General features: G+C 42.3%; 1 protein-coding gene across 1 annotated transcript; it reads right to left on the reverse strand.

Moving 5' to 3' along the window:
• Positions 1-2,730: 2,730 nt before the first annotated feature.
• Positions 2,731-11,112, reverse strand: th2 (tyrosine hydroxylase 2). The gene is given in 12 exon segments (NM_001305402.1): positions 2,731-4,057; positions 5,562-5,695; positions 5,782-5,877; positions 7,961-8,017; positions 8,097-8,166; positions 8,254-8,389; positions 9,304-9,449; positions 9,526-9,576; positions 9,655-9,722; positions 9,798-9,886; positions 9,969-10,143; positions 10,872-11,112. Coding segments are annotated over 12 exon segments (1,413 nt in total). The 5' UTR covers positions 11,097-11,112; the 3' UTR covers positions 2,731-3,891.
• Between the last annotated feature and the right edge of the window lie 1,487 nt (positions 11,113-12,599).

The following is a 12,599-nucleotide window of genomic DNA, read 5'->3' on the forward strand; positions in this document are numbered from 1 at the left end:
CCCGCTTCCAGATGTGCGGGATCAATGCGTCGCCCAACAGAGCGCCGTATTGTGCTGCGCTCAGGTGAGAACACTAGGTCGTATTGTGCAACGGCGGAGTCTCCGCATGACAGCGTGGAGCAGCTGGAGAGCGCCGCGCTTTTCAAGCGCTTCATCAACCCACTATGTTTCTTGGACGCGGCGCTCTCACCGCCATCCGCAAAGCAAAACATGCTACTGCTCTCCTTTTGTTTGAACAAGTCGGACGCGCTGGGTTCTCCTCGCCGTGCTCTGGGTGCAGGTGGGGCTGGAGCTGCAGCTGCTGCTGAAACATTTCCACCGGAGCAAACCGCTCTGGCTGATGATTCAGGAGCCTCAGCCGCTCCTCAAAAGCAGCGACTCAAGGCTGCCATCTGATGGCCGGTGAGCAGAACTGCCCTCCGCAGCCCCTCACTCTTTCCTCAGATGCCCCAGTGCCTCGCCTTCTACCCCTCATGTAACTCGAGCACAATCCCTTCTCCACGTCATTTTGGTTTGCCGACTAATAAACTGTGAAATGGATGAAAGCAAAATCAGACGGCCTTAAAATCCAACTTTCTTTTAATCCCCCCCCCTCGGATAATCGCGCCGCGGCCCGGCCAACTTTAAGCCCAGGCTCAACGGAGACGGAGCAAACAAAAATAATGAGGAGCGGGATACCAGGGCAAACAGAGCAGGAGATTAGAGCGCTTTGAGGCCGGCCTTCGATTTCATCTCACGGCTCGTTTGTGGTGATTTCCCCAAAATGAAACCATTTGCCCTGGTCATCGCCGCTTCTGATTGGACGTGTTGATTCTCTAAATTACAGTTGCTGCCGTCATACACTTTAAAAACAGATTTTATCCTCCGGTGTTTACATTGAACCAACCATAATGACATTTTTATACTGAGGTGCCATGTGTTCAGTTTTTTTTTACCCAAAATAGAATTTTCTGACCTGGACATCACCATATTTACAAACTGGTCACCGAGCGAGAGGTTTATCTAGCCTAGACCAGCCTGTATCTGTAAATGACCAGAGGACATATGCTGTTAAATGAAGGTTCTCATTTTTCCAGGTAAAAGGTCAAAAACAAGTCTTCGGCTGACAGTCCCACTCCAATCCTCCTCAGGTTTCTTGTAAAAGCCTTCTCAGTGATCTTTACATTATGAATGTGTCGTTTTTAGCCAAAATTTAAAATCCTGTGCCATTTCCTTGGACATAGTTTCTGCAGAGCGGCAGGAGTTCATTAGAAATTCACCTCTACATTTGGGCCGCGCTGTTGAACAGGAATAAGGCCGCCGTCTCTTCCCATTCCCCTTGCTGAGAGCTCGGAGCGGGGAGCTTGTGGCCCCGCCCACGCTACTTTCTACGTCTCGAATACGACCTTTATCTTTCGTCTGCAATTTCAGCAATTTGAATACATTTTAAGTTTCTCTATATTTATCCTCCATTGTGAACACGTTGCACCATTTCCATTAGAACGGGTCTTCCATTAACGTCAGACGTCATTGCAATGGTAAGTTTATTTATTTTTTTGTCTGATTGTACAAAAGAAAAAGAGACCTACACTACAGCCAACTATAGAGACTGTTGAAATTCTTTGTAGTTGCCATGGCAACCGCTTTCCACACCAGTGGTAGTCAAATGATTGGTTTCGTGGAGCTCTGGATGGAGCGCCTCTCTTCTTCTTCTTCCTCCTTTTACCACTTTCCGTTCCCAGATTGAAAGTTAATCAGGAGTTGTCAAATGTTGCCAGGTTTTTTTTATCTAACCACTGGAAGCAGGTTACAAAGTTAAAAAGTCAGATTTATGGCAGAAATGTACACATATGGTGGTGTAGCGGGTTGTAAGTAGTTCCTGGTTCAAATCCTGGCTTAGTCCTCTCTGTGTGGAGTTTGCATGTTCTCCCTGTGCATGCGTGGGTTTTCCTCCCACCGTCCAAAAACATGCTTCAGAGGTTGAGTAGTGTCTCCTAATTGCCCCTAGGTGCGCATGTGAGTGTGTGTGATTGTGGCCCTGGGATAGGCTCCAGCAACCCAGTGAAGCAGGATGGATCAATACATATGCAACCCTGTTTATATAAAGAAACAACCTTAATTTTATTTTATTTTATTCATTGCAAGTGTTAGGGAGTGAGGTTTTTTTTTTTTTTATAACCCCGAAAATTAGATTTTCTTAAAAAAAAATATTTTATTAACTTAACTGTTAAACTGAACAACTTTAACTTTGTGTTTTGATCAATTTGTGGATTTTTGGCAAATGTTCTCGTCAAGTTTTGATTTGTTTCTCGTTTTTAAAGTCTTCATTTGTTGAACGCGTTTGATTTAATGTAAAATCAAACGTTGAAGTTCCTCAAATGACCACTAGAGGCAGGCTTCAAAATGAAGCACACTTCCAACAACCTTTAGGATATTTATTGTGAAATTCTATTTGATCAGATCCTACATATTGATAAATTGATTATTTCTGATTGGCAGTTGTTCGGATCTTAAGGTGGACACAAAATAAAATGGACTCGCCTGTTTTCTGTGAGTTGTTGAGATGGGCGGAGTAAACTCGTTAATATGCTGGTTCCATTTCAGGCGTCGTTTCTGCCTTTCACAATCAGCATTTGTCTTTGGGATTAAGTGATGGGAACTGCAGTGTAGGATGGATGGATTTAGAAAACAATAGTTCTAGTTTAAAAAAGAAGGTTTTTAAGGAATTGTACAAATTCACACAAATGAAGAGCCCATTCAGTCACAATTTATTGTCAATATTTGATAGTTTCTCCTTCTCTAACTCACAAAAGATCAATTAACAATTGCGTAATTCTGCACAACATCTTGAAACACATCTTAGAAACATTTGTAGGAAACTGTTGCATTCTGGGGGCGCCGTCTCTTCAGAGAATCCTCATTTTTCTTGGCCCGGTCATTTTAAATGAGCCGTTTTAGGCGTCTCGTTCTCCCCTCATCAGAAAGTGTTGGTGGCCTCGGCTGAGGTGAGGGCAGAGCGAACCCGGTGACCCCGGCCAGCTCAGAGGACGGGAGCAGCCCTCACATCCGTAAGGAGAGCACTTTTTGAATTATGTAGTGTTTGCGAGGCGAACGCACGCCTGAAGAGCTCGATCCAGGCTCCTTGTAACTGTTGCCCCGGCAACCAGCCTTAGTTTGCAGATTCACATCCCAGCTGTGGCTTTCTGGAGGATTTGGGTTCATGAGATCGAATTGAGCTTTCAGGTCAGAGCGCAGACAGCCGACTGTGATTTACTGCACAGTGGAATTATGGGAAATGGTCCTGGCGGAAGGTGGTGGCCGCCTGGATGCTGCTGCTGCTGCTTTTGGGACCACGAAGACGATTGGTCTTCCTGATGGGAGGTACCGGCGCGCAGCGCTCTGACGCGCTTTCATGCCCGCCTGGAAGTGGGAACGCTGGCCGTCCGTCAAAAACCCACCAAATTCTGCAGTTGCACGCAGAAAGACGAAGGAGCGAAGCGGGTCTGTCAGCGGCAGGCCGTGATGTGGTCGGGTGTGAGGTCCCGCTGACCTGGCCCCTCTGACGTGCCGCGCCCCCGCGCTGGCTCTGGCCTCCACCAGCAGAGGCAACACGATACTTAAATCATTCATAATTCCCTCCTTCCCTTTGCTTAATAAAACATGAAGATAGATGGCTTCCAAGAATTTTCCAAACCGAAAAAGGTTGGTTTGGAAGCAGAAGGTGGGGATGGGCCTACATGCTGCGTATTGTAGCGGTTTAACGGTTTTCTGAGCTTCAATCTGCCTGCAGATGGCTGCGGCTTCATGAAAGCAGAAGTTTATTTTCATCTACAGCACAGAGTCGATCTGCTCAAACGAGCCTCTATGCTGAATACCTGCTGCTTCATGAAGCTACCGTGCATGTTTGGACTTCTAAGACGAGCCGAGCTTCTCCAAAGCCCCATGGAGGGTCTTCAGGTCCTCCCTCATCTGGCTCAGAGCGCTCTGGATCCTGGCCGGCTGGTCCAGGACCTCAATGCTGCAGGTGAACGGGTCGTAGCGGACCGCGAAAGGGCGCTGGATGTTGGCAGAGTATCTCCTGCAGAAAAAGATGTGGGTGTAATTCAAACACCAGTTTTGTGAAAGAAGACAAAGGAAAAAAAACTGATTTTAGCTTTTAGCATGAGGAAAAACGACTTTTCTTTTTTTTTTTTGAATTAGCAAAACCTTTAATGCCTGCTGGCACCCACGTTAAATGTTGCTTTCAAGATGTAGAGATGTGAACTTCCAGCAAGCTCTTTCCTGATTGACAGGTGGTTGCCATGGAAACTCAGACCGATTCACCACTTCCTGACATCTTTCTCAAACATAGCAGGGGAAAAAGGTCACTGCATTTCCTTCATTCTATCGGAGCTGGAAGTAAACAGTTTTCTATAAGCGACATCACACAAACTCAATCCAGTTCTCATATGGTTCAAAACATGGAATAGTGATTTTTTTTTTTTTTGACTAAATCATAATAAATAATCTGGTTATTTTGAGAAAAGTAAAAAATAGAGGCTGAGCACCTGCTATCTTTTGTAATTTGTGACGATATCAAGGGTCCAAAATGTCGCCTAGATGGGAGGATTCGTAAAGCAAGTTTTTCCTCATCAGGACACACATTTTTCCTAAAACATATATTTGTTTTTATTTGCTAAAATCTCTTAGTGTCCCTGGAAAAAAGAATATTGAGGAACTTCCAAGTTAAAAATAGAAGAAGAAAAAAAACAAATATGGTGGTAACAGCATTTTTTTCATTTAAAAAAAAAAAATCACACCCTCACGTGATCTCTGCTCTCTAGTTTTATTTTGTTATGCTTGCTGCCCTCTAGTGGACTAACCAAGCAACAACTACCTTTGGTTTTGTTTTTTTAAACTGCTAAAACAGATTCATGTGATCTGTTTGGACTCTTATTTTTTTTTGCACCATTTTCCTCTGTTTTCAGGAAATTCTAAAGTAAAATCCCTCGTAAAACGCATAAAACTTCATCTCTGATAATAAGAAAGGAGTTGTGTGGAGTTGAATTTCCCCTCTGATATGTTAGTTTTAAAATAGAGAATGAATGCTAATTTCTATATTAAAATAAGAAACACATGATTTTTATGACGAGCTGAAATGGTACCTGCACTGAAAAAATGTAAAAAAAATTAACTATATAAATATGTTTTAAAAAGATGAACTTACTGAACCACAATTTCAAATCAATATGCGAGTTTTGATTATTTTTTAGGTAAATTGTAGCAGCTCTTCCTGGTTGACTTCCTGTAAAGCAGGAAGAGCTGAAAAGCCTTAAATGTTATATCTATTTAAATCAAAGTGGTGATAATTTTATACATAAAAAGAGGGCCTACATGTGAAGAACGAAATCAGAAAATGAAATATTTTACTCTAAAAGTCTGTTTGAAACATACAGGGGAAAAAATAAAGAATTTAGGGATTTATTTATTTAGGGCTTTTTTTTTATTTTATTATTTTATTTTTATTTTTTTACTTTCCAACGTGTTGAAGTTTAGTTGTGCATTTACGCAGCAATGATCATCATGGTGTCTGAAATGATCACCTCAGCTTCATCTTTGCGTCCTCAAAGCTCTCGGACACAAAGTAAACGGGCTGGTAAGTTTGGTCCTGATACGGCTGGACCGCCGCCTCTTCTGGGTCGAAGGGTTTATACTCCGGCTCGTTTGACAAAGCGTACTGCGGATTTAAAAAAAAAAAGATTTTGGGAGCTCATGGGTGCACCAAAACAGCCAAACATTTGGAGAGGACAAGAAGAAACTCACAACGAGCTCTCCGTAAGAAGAGAGGAGCCCGGCGCCGTAGGCTTTCACCGCTCCGTTCTGCTTGCAGAGGCCGAACTCTACCGTGAACCAGTACAACTGCAGGAACAGAACCAAACACAAAACTCTGGTTGTTCTGGAGACAATGCCGTACCTGGCGCGACCACTAGAGCGTGAAAGCGCAAAGTTCAGATGCAGAAGTACGGTGGCCCAGAAGGGTCATAACACATTAACTTACCTCACAACACATTAACTCACAACGGAAGTAAAGCAGCAATTGAAGTGCTTTTATTCTGAAATTTGAGCGGCTCACTACCTAACAGGAAGTAAGTAACGTCACAGTGAGCTGTGGAGGGAGCATGGTTTTTCTACAAGAGAAGATAGCAGCAGTGTTGCCAGATTGGGCGGTTTTGGTTCTAAATTTGCAGGTAAAAATGGCTTTGGCCGGGTTTGCATAATTTGGGCGGTTTTAGGGTCTGTTCGGCGGGTTTTTTCCCTCATGAATATATACTAGCGGACTACGTTAGGCCGTGTGGCTGTTGAACTTCTATGTACTGAAGCCCAGTGAACGCACCAGGCAGAGACGCTTAACCTAGCTAAGCTTAACCTTAGCTTAAGCTAACCTGTTGTTGGGGGGGATGCAACGCCCCGCCTCTTAGAAATTGTGTTCTTTAAAGCCTGACACTGCGGCTGCGTGTAGGTAGGAGGAGATACCAGCTAAAGTTATGGTCCGATCGGTGTCTGCGTTTATCAATCCTTTTATTATTAGTCTAAACTATCTTTTATTTTGAAAAATCATCGGATCGGGTGCTAAATCAGTCCAGTAGGGGGAAAAACCCAACGAAAGCTGTGTATTCTTCTTTCTCCTGATCTAATAAAAGGAGGACAGTATTGAATATTTCTTCAGCGGACCGGCCTTCTTTCATTCATTTTCTTAACCCGCTCTATCCCCGCTATATGCTGCTCTTTCTTCCATGCGCAAGGCCGGAGCGCGCCGACTATCGTGTCAACCTATGATGACCGTATTTTGCGCTCTCTGTGTAGGATACACTGGAGGAACGCGGGGGGAAACAACTCAGATGTGAACAGGTGAACAGGTAGAGAGGAAAAGCAGGTAGAGAGGCGGGGGAGGGGCTTTGGCTTCAAACTGTCAGAGAGATGCAAACACGGCGTCAGATTTAGATGCAGCTTTCCCTGCAGGAGTTGAAGCAGAGACTTTCCCTGGGATGATTTTATGAACTCAAACATGGAAACATGATTACCAAGTAGAACTCTCCAAAATACTAAACCCCATCTCTCCACATTCTTGGTGTCTAGTGTTGCGGAGTGGGTGTGTGTGTGGGTGTGTGTGTGTGTGTGTGTGTGTGTGTGTGTGTGTTGGGGACCGCACGTGCCTCTGTGAGAGGAGGGAGCGGAAGAAAGGAGATGAGAGGAGCGTGCGTTCAGCGAATGAGAGGGGCGTGAGAGCGGAGGGAGGAGTGTGCGTTCATATTGTGTGTGTTTAGAGGAAGGAGAACCGTAATAAAGAGAAAGTTTCTGGCAACACTGCTGCTAGCTGCTCCTTTAGAAAAACCATGCTCCCTCCACAGCTCACTGTGACGTTATTTACTTCCTGTTAGGTAGTGAGCCGCTCAAATTTCAGAATAAAAGCACTTCAATTGCTGCTTTACTTCCGTTGTGAGTTAATGTGTTGTGTTGTGAGTTAATGTGCTGTGTTGTGAGTTAATGTGCTGTGTTGTGAGTTAATGTGCTGTGTTGTGAGTTAATGTGTTGTGTTGTGAGTTAATGTGTTGTGTGTAAAGTTAATGTGTTGTGTTGTGCCCTTCTGGGCCACCATACAGAAGGATTTGTTTTGTTGAAATCAGAAAAAGTACCAAAAACTCAAAATTCATGAGGTAAAATCCTTGTTTAAAATATAAAGGTGGTGCAGTAGGTCAGGATTTGATAACATCTTATTTCTGATTGTCATTTTTTTTAACAAAAAGAATCATTTGACTACAAAAAGATCAGAAAAAATATCAGGGACATACAAAGTAACCTAAAGTGAGTCAGAAAAGTAAATAAAGTGAAATCAGGATTTCAAAATAAGTCCTAAATGAAAGTATAGTTTAGGAGAATTAAGTATAAAGGAATTAAAGGGAAAATATTTAGAGTACAAGAGAAGAAAATGTTAAAATTTTACCGTTGAGAGTTTCTCGATGTCTTCATCTGAAGCTCCAAGTGAGGCGAGTCCGATCTCCTGAACACGTTTAAAACAGAATACGTTAATAAAACGACATCTTAGCTTGTTTTTTTTTAGCTCTGTGTGGTTTAATCACCTGAGAAAACTGCGCGAACTCTTTATTCGCCAGCATGGGGATGTGGCCGAGCAGTTCATGGCAGCAGTCCCTGTTGGAGCAGGGAGAACCGGGTCAGAACCACAAGCAGCTGATGGGATGTCTGACCCAAACGGAGCTGAAGGGGACGACCACTCACGGCTCGGGGGAGTGCATGGGGGAAGACGGATGCCGGATGTACTGCGTGCACTGAAACACCCGGAAGGCCAAGCTGGCCAGGAAATCTCTGGCTGACAGCAGGCCGGCGGCGGGACGCAGCTGGAAGCCGGTTTTTTCTAAAGAAGGTCAACGCAAAGTTAAGGTTCAGTTTGATGCACTTATCCTCTGTATTAGAAACAACCACATTTTGTCATAATTAAGAAGTTTTTTGTTTTTTTTTTTGGTCAAACATTTTATTTTGAAATCACAAAACAGGATATCTACTCCTTAAGAGTCTTAAAATATCGTTATCAATTGTAACTTTTTACACTTTTTTCCTCACAGCCTACATGATTTACTGAACCAAAAATAGAGATAGAGAACCATCTTTGTTCTTACTTGGGTCACTAGTATTATTATTATTTAATGCAACAAATGATCCATTAAGACAAATCTATTACGTTTAAATTTAGAATAAACTTTACAATCTGGTTTTTCCCTCCACTTTAAGGAGATCCCAGGACATGCTCTGTATAAAAAAAAGTTAATAGAAAATGCCAGACTGCTTCTCTGCACGTTATCCCTGCCATTCTGTTGCCATGGCAACCACCAAAGAGGTCGCTAACGTCGGGAAAGGAACTTTTACTTGAGCATGGATGAGTGTGACGGCGCACAGTTGCAAAACCACGGCTGGCATTTCTGCCTTTTTGGTTGTTTTTTTAAATCACTTCTTTTTCAAAGTCACACACACGTTGTTCAAAACAAGCCTGAAGCTGAACAAATTGTTTGTTGTTGTCGTGGTAACGGATATTGATGTGGCGGTCTTCTTTGATGGATACTAAGTAACATCTAAACACTTTACTTTGTCGCAGCAACATAAGAATGACAAGGCATATTCTTCACCTCCAGGAGAAGAAGAAGAAAAAAGGAGACCTTAATGGATGCTGCCACTGTGAGTCTCCATCATCCATGGCTAACAAACATCAGTTTTTCAAACGTCACAGACTTTCTGATGCGTGTTTTTTTAGTCTGAGCTGAAGTGTTTGTGGACCTTTTAGGAAGGCAGACACGTCTCTGAGCTGCGGGATGCGCTCCTTCCCGTAGCCGCACTCCTCCTCCAGCTGCTGCAGGCTGTCCAGGAACTGCCTGCAGGCCGTGCTGGGGTAGACGCTCCGCAGCTGCTGGTACACCTGCTGCCTTCAAACGCAACAACAACACGGTCACTGCCTCTGCCGCTCATGCTGTAGCCTCACCATAAATGTCATGTTCGCACCAGGTGGAGGTCTCCTCCGCTGTGTACTCCACCGTGGGGAGCGGATCTCCGCTGCAGGAGACGGTTTGGTTAGGGAGGAGCGCACAGAAGCAGCTGCTTTATCTTCCTTCACTTGAAGCTGGTACTCACTGTTTGTATCTGAAAGCCAGCTCAATGATGGCGGCTCGTCTTTTTCTGTATTCTGAATCATTATAGCCCTGAAAAGAAAAGAAAAAAACGTTAAGGGATTTCCAAAACTTTGAAACTTGAGGGATTTCTTGACCTGGACTCACAGGATGGCCGTGGTCCAGGTCTGGATCGAATTTGGTGATCAACACGTTGCATCTGTCGAGGTCTTTTATCTGCTTTGGGAACCAGGGAACTGCATTGTGGGTGGAGATCAGCAGAATGTCAGAAGCTCTACGGTCCACATCAGAGTTACGGGGGGGGGGGGGGCGGCTCACCCTTTTCCTCTGGATAGGAGCGAACGTCGTCCGCCACTCGCTTCAGCGTGTTGAGGAACACGTCCAGGTCGGAGCTCTGAACTTCACACCTCATGAAGAACTCCAGGTCAGGCCCGTTGTTCTTCCACTTCCTACCCGGCCGGCTCTCGATGTGGAGAAGTTTGGCTTCGAACGTCTGGGTGGAAGTACGACCACAGGTGGAAGAATGTTTCAAAATAAAAGCTTTTCTGCAGAGTTTGTAGATTTTGAACGGCGTTGGCGTGGAGAGTATGCAAAAAAGGCCGTTCCCCTGCTGCGCGAATGTTGTGAAAATGTAATATATGAATCGTAGGCAACAAGCCGAACAAAACAATATGAGATAATTATAACAAATGAGGAATGTGGGTTGTGATTAACAAGAAAAAACTCTGTTGCCATGGAAATCCAAAAGTTTACTTTTGCCCATTCTTATCAAAAATATTTGGATGTGTTCGTCCCCCTTAAGACGACCAAAAAATTAAATGGTTGCTAAGGAAATAAAATTAACAGAAAGTATTACTTCATGAATTTGTCAGGAGCAGGGTTAGCCTCCAGGCCATACGATGACGCTTTTAGCTTCAACTCTTTAGTTTATCTGAAAATGTGTTGTGTTTGCACAAAATTAAATATTTCTGAATTTAGAGCTTTCTCTAGTATTTTCTTTATTTTGGGTTCTTTGGTTTGGTTTAAGAATTAACTAACTAAAATGTGTAAACATTTTAAAGTGTTTGGTTTTAACAGTTCTTGGTGTTCTGTATGCAAGATTTAAGTCACCTAGTATGTTTACAATAAGCATAAAAGAAACACAAAACATAGAATTTTTGCAAAAATACAACAGAAAATAATGTAAATGTAAAATTTGGTAAAAGCAGATTTAGGACTTACTTCAAATATTTTCCCTGCTTTGAAGAATCCCGCGTTCTTCTGGCCGCTGAGCGCGAACAGCACATTCAGCGTGACTTTGCCGTCCTTTTCCTCAAAGACAGAACCATCTCCGAGGCGCGAGGGCCCCGGGGAGCCCGCGGGGGCGCAGGCGCGCTCCCTGCGCGCGTCCTCGATGAGGCTCTGCTTCCTGCCGCTGAGCATCTGCGCCGCTCCGTCTGTCTTCATCTGCCCGGTCTGCCTCGCTCGCGCGCCGGTCGTTTATGGGCTCCCCCTCCCTCTGCCGCTGCAGGTTTAAATAAGCCCCGCCCCCAGCTGCTGCCTGTTTAATGGAGATTTACGTCACGAGGTACGCCGACGCTCCATTATTTAACAGTTAACAAACTAAATCGAGTCAGAAAAACAACAATTAAGCTTTGGAAGGTTTACGTTTTATTTATTTTTTACCCACAATGCATCTCAATAATTATCAATTGGCAGTTCAATTTGCAATATGAAAATAATAGTAATAATAATAATTTGCATTTAGGTTCCAATAGAAAAAAAAAAAAAAAAAAAAATTACATTTTTTTAAGTAAAGTTTAGTTTAAAACTAAATGAAACATTATAAATTGTTGGGTTTTTTTGGGGGACCATAATTTAAATAAAAATGTATTTTACTACAGTCAGTTTGTTACATAATTCACCCAAACCAGCAGGTCTGCAACCTGATGCCCCGTCAGCCTCATGCAGCTCCTTTGGGTTGGAAAAAAAATGCAAACAATTTATTTTAAATTTAGTTCATTGAGTTTTGTGTTTGGATTTTCAACATGCCAGATAACTGACTAAAATGAAGGTAAAAGGTGTCAAAGGGTTTATTATTATTATTACAATATATTGAAAGCACATACATTTTTATTTAAATTGTTCACTTTTAGTGTTTTAGGCTGTGGCTGTCAGCATTCTTTTTACCCGTTTAGTTTAAGATTTTTCAGCATTGCACCCAGATTTTTTGTTCAGTGATCTCTGGGGTATTGCATATTTTTTTAGTTGTTGGATTTCCTTTAATAGTTTTATAAAATTTGCTTTGCAACGATGCACTTTCTTTGCAAATGTAACATTTTGAGGCACCTTTTTGTTAAGGAAAAGCCTTTAAAGGCAGTGTTTTCTCATTTACAACCTGTTCAGCCAAAATTGATTCAACGTTTAGAAGTATTTTTTATCATTTCTTGTTTATAAATTTTTTTAGTGCTTATTATATTGCTTTATACTTCATCAAAGGTCAAACCTTATTTTTGAAAAAGCACTTTTCACGCTATGAGCAGCTTAACATGCTTTAAAATTGAAAACAATCTTTGTGGTTTCAGTGTCATCTTTGTTTTTTAAATTAATTTAATATTGTCAGTGTTTTTATTTTATCTCACATAGTTAATTACATAAATCTATTTAAATCTACGGTAATATATTTGACTGTTTTTTGTTCAGTTTTATTCAGTTCCTGTTCAGTTGTGTATTTTAAAGCCTTTCAAACATACATGTTTACTCTTTTTCCTCTAATTTGTAAATAAAAGACATAAATATAATCTGGATTTCAATAACAAGAGGAAACATTCATTGAAAAATTGTCATAAAGTAAAATAATTCACCAGTGGACAGAAACATTACAGATAGATGGCATTGATCTGGGATGTTAAACATTTTGCCTGCTTTATGTTAAGATGTGTTTTTATGGAATAGAATAAAACTCATTTG

This window comes from Oryzias latipes, chromosome 23 (genome assembly GCF_053564925.1).
Source record: "Oryzias latipes strain Hd-rR chromosome 23, Olatipes_Hd-rR_3.1".
NCBI classification, from domain to species: domain Eukaryota; kingdom Metazoa; phylum Chordata; class Actinopteri; order Beloniformes; family Adrianichthyidae; genus Oryzias; species Oryzias latipes.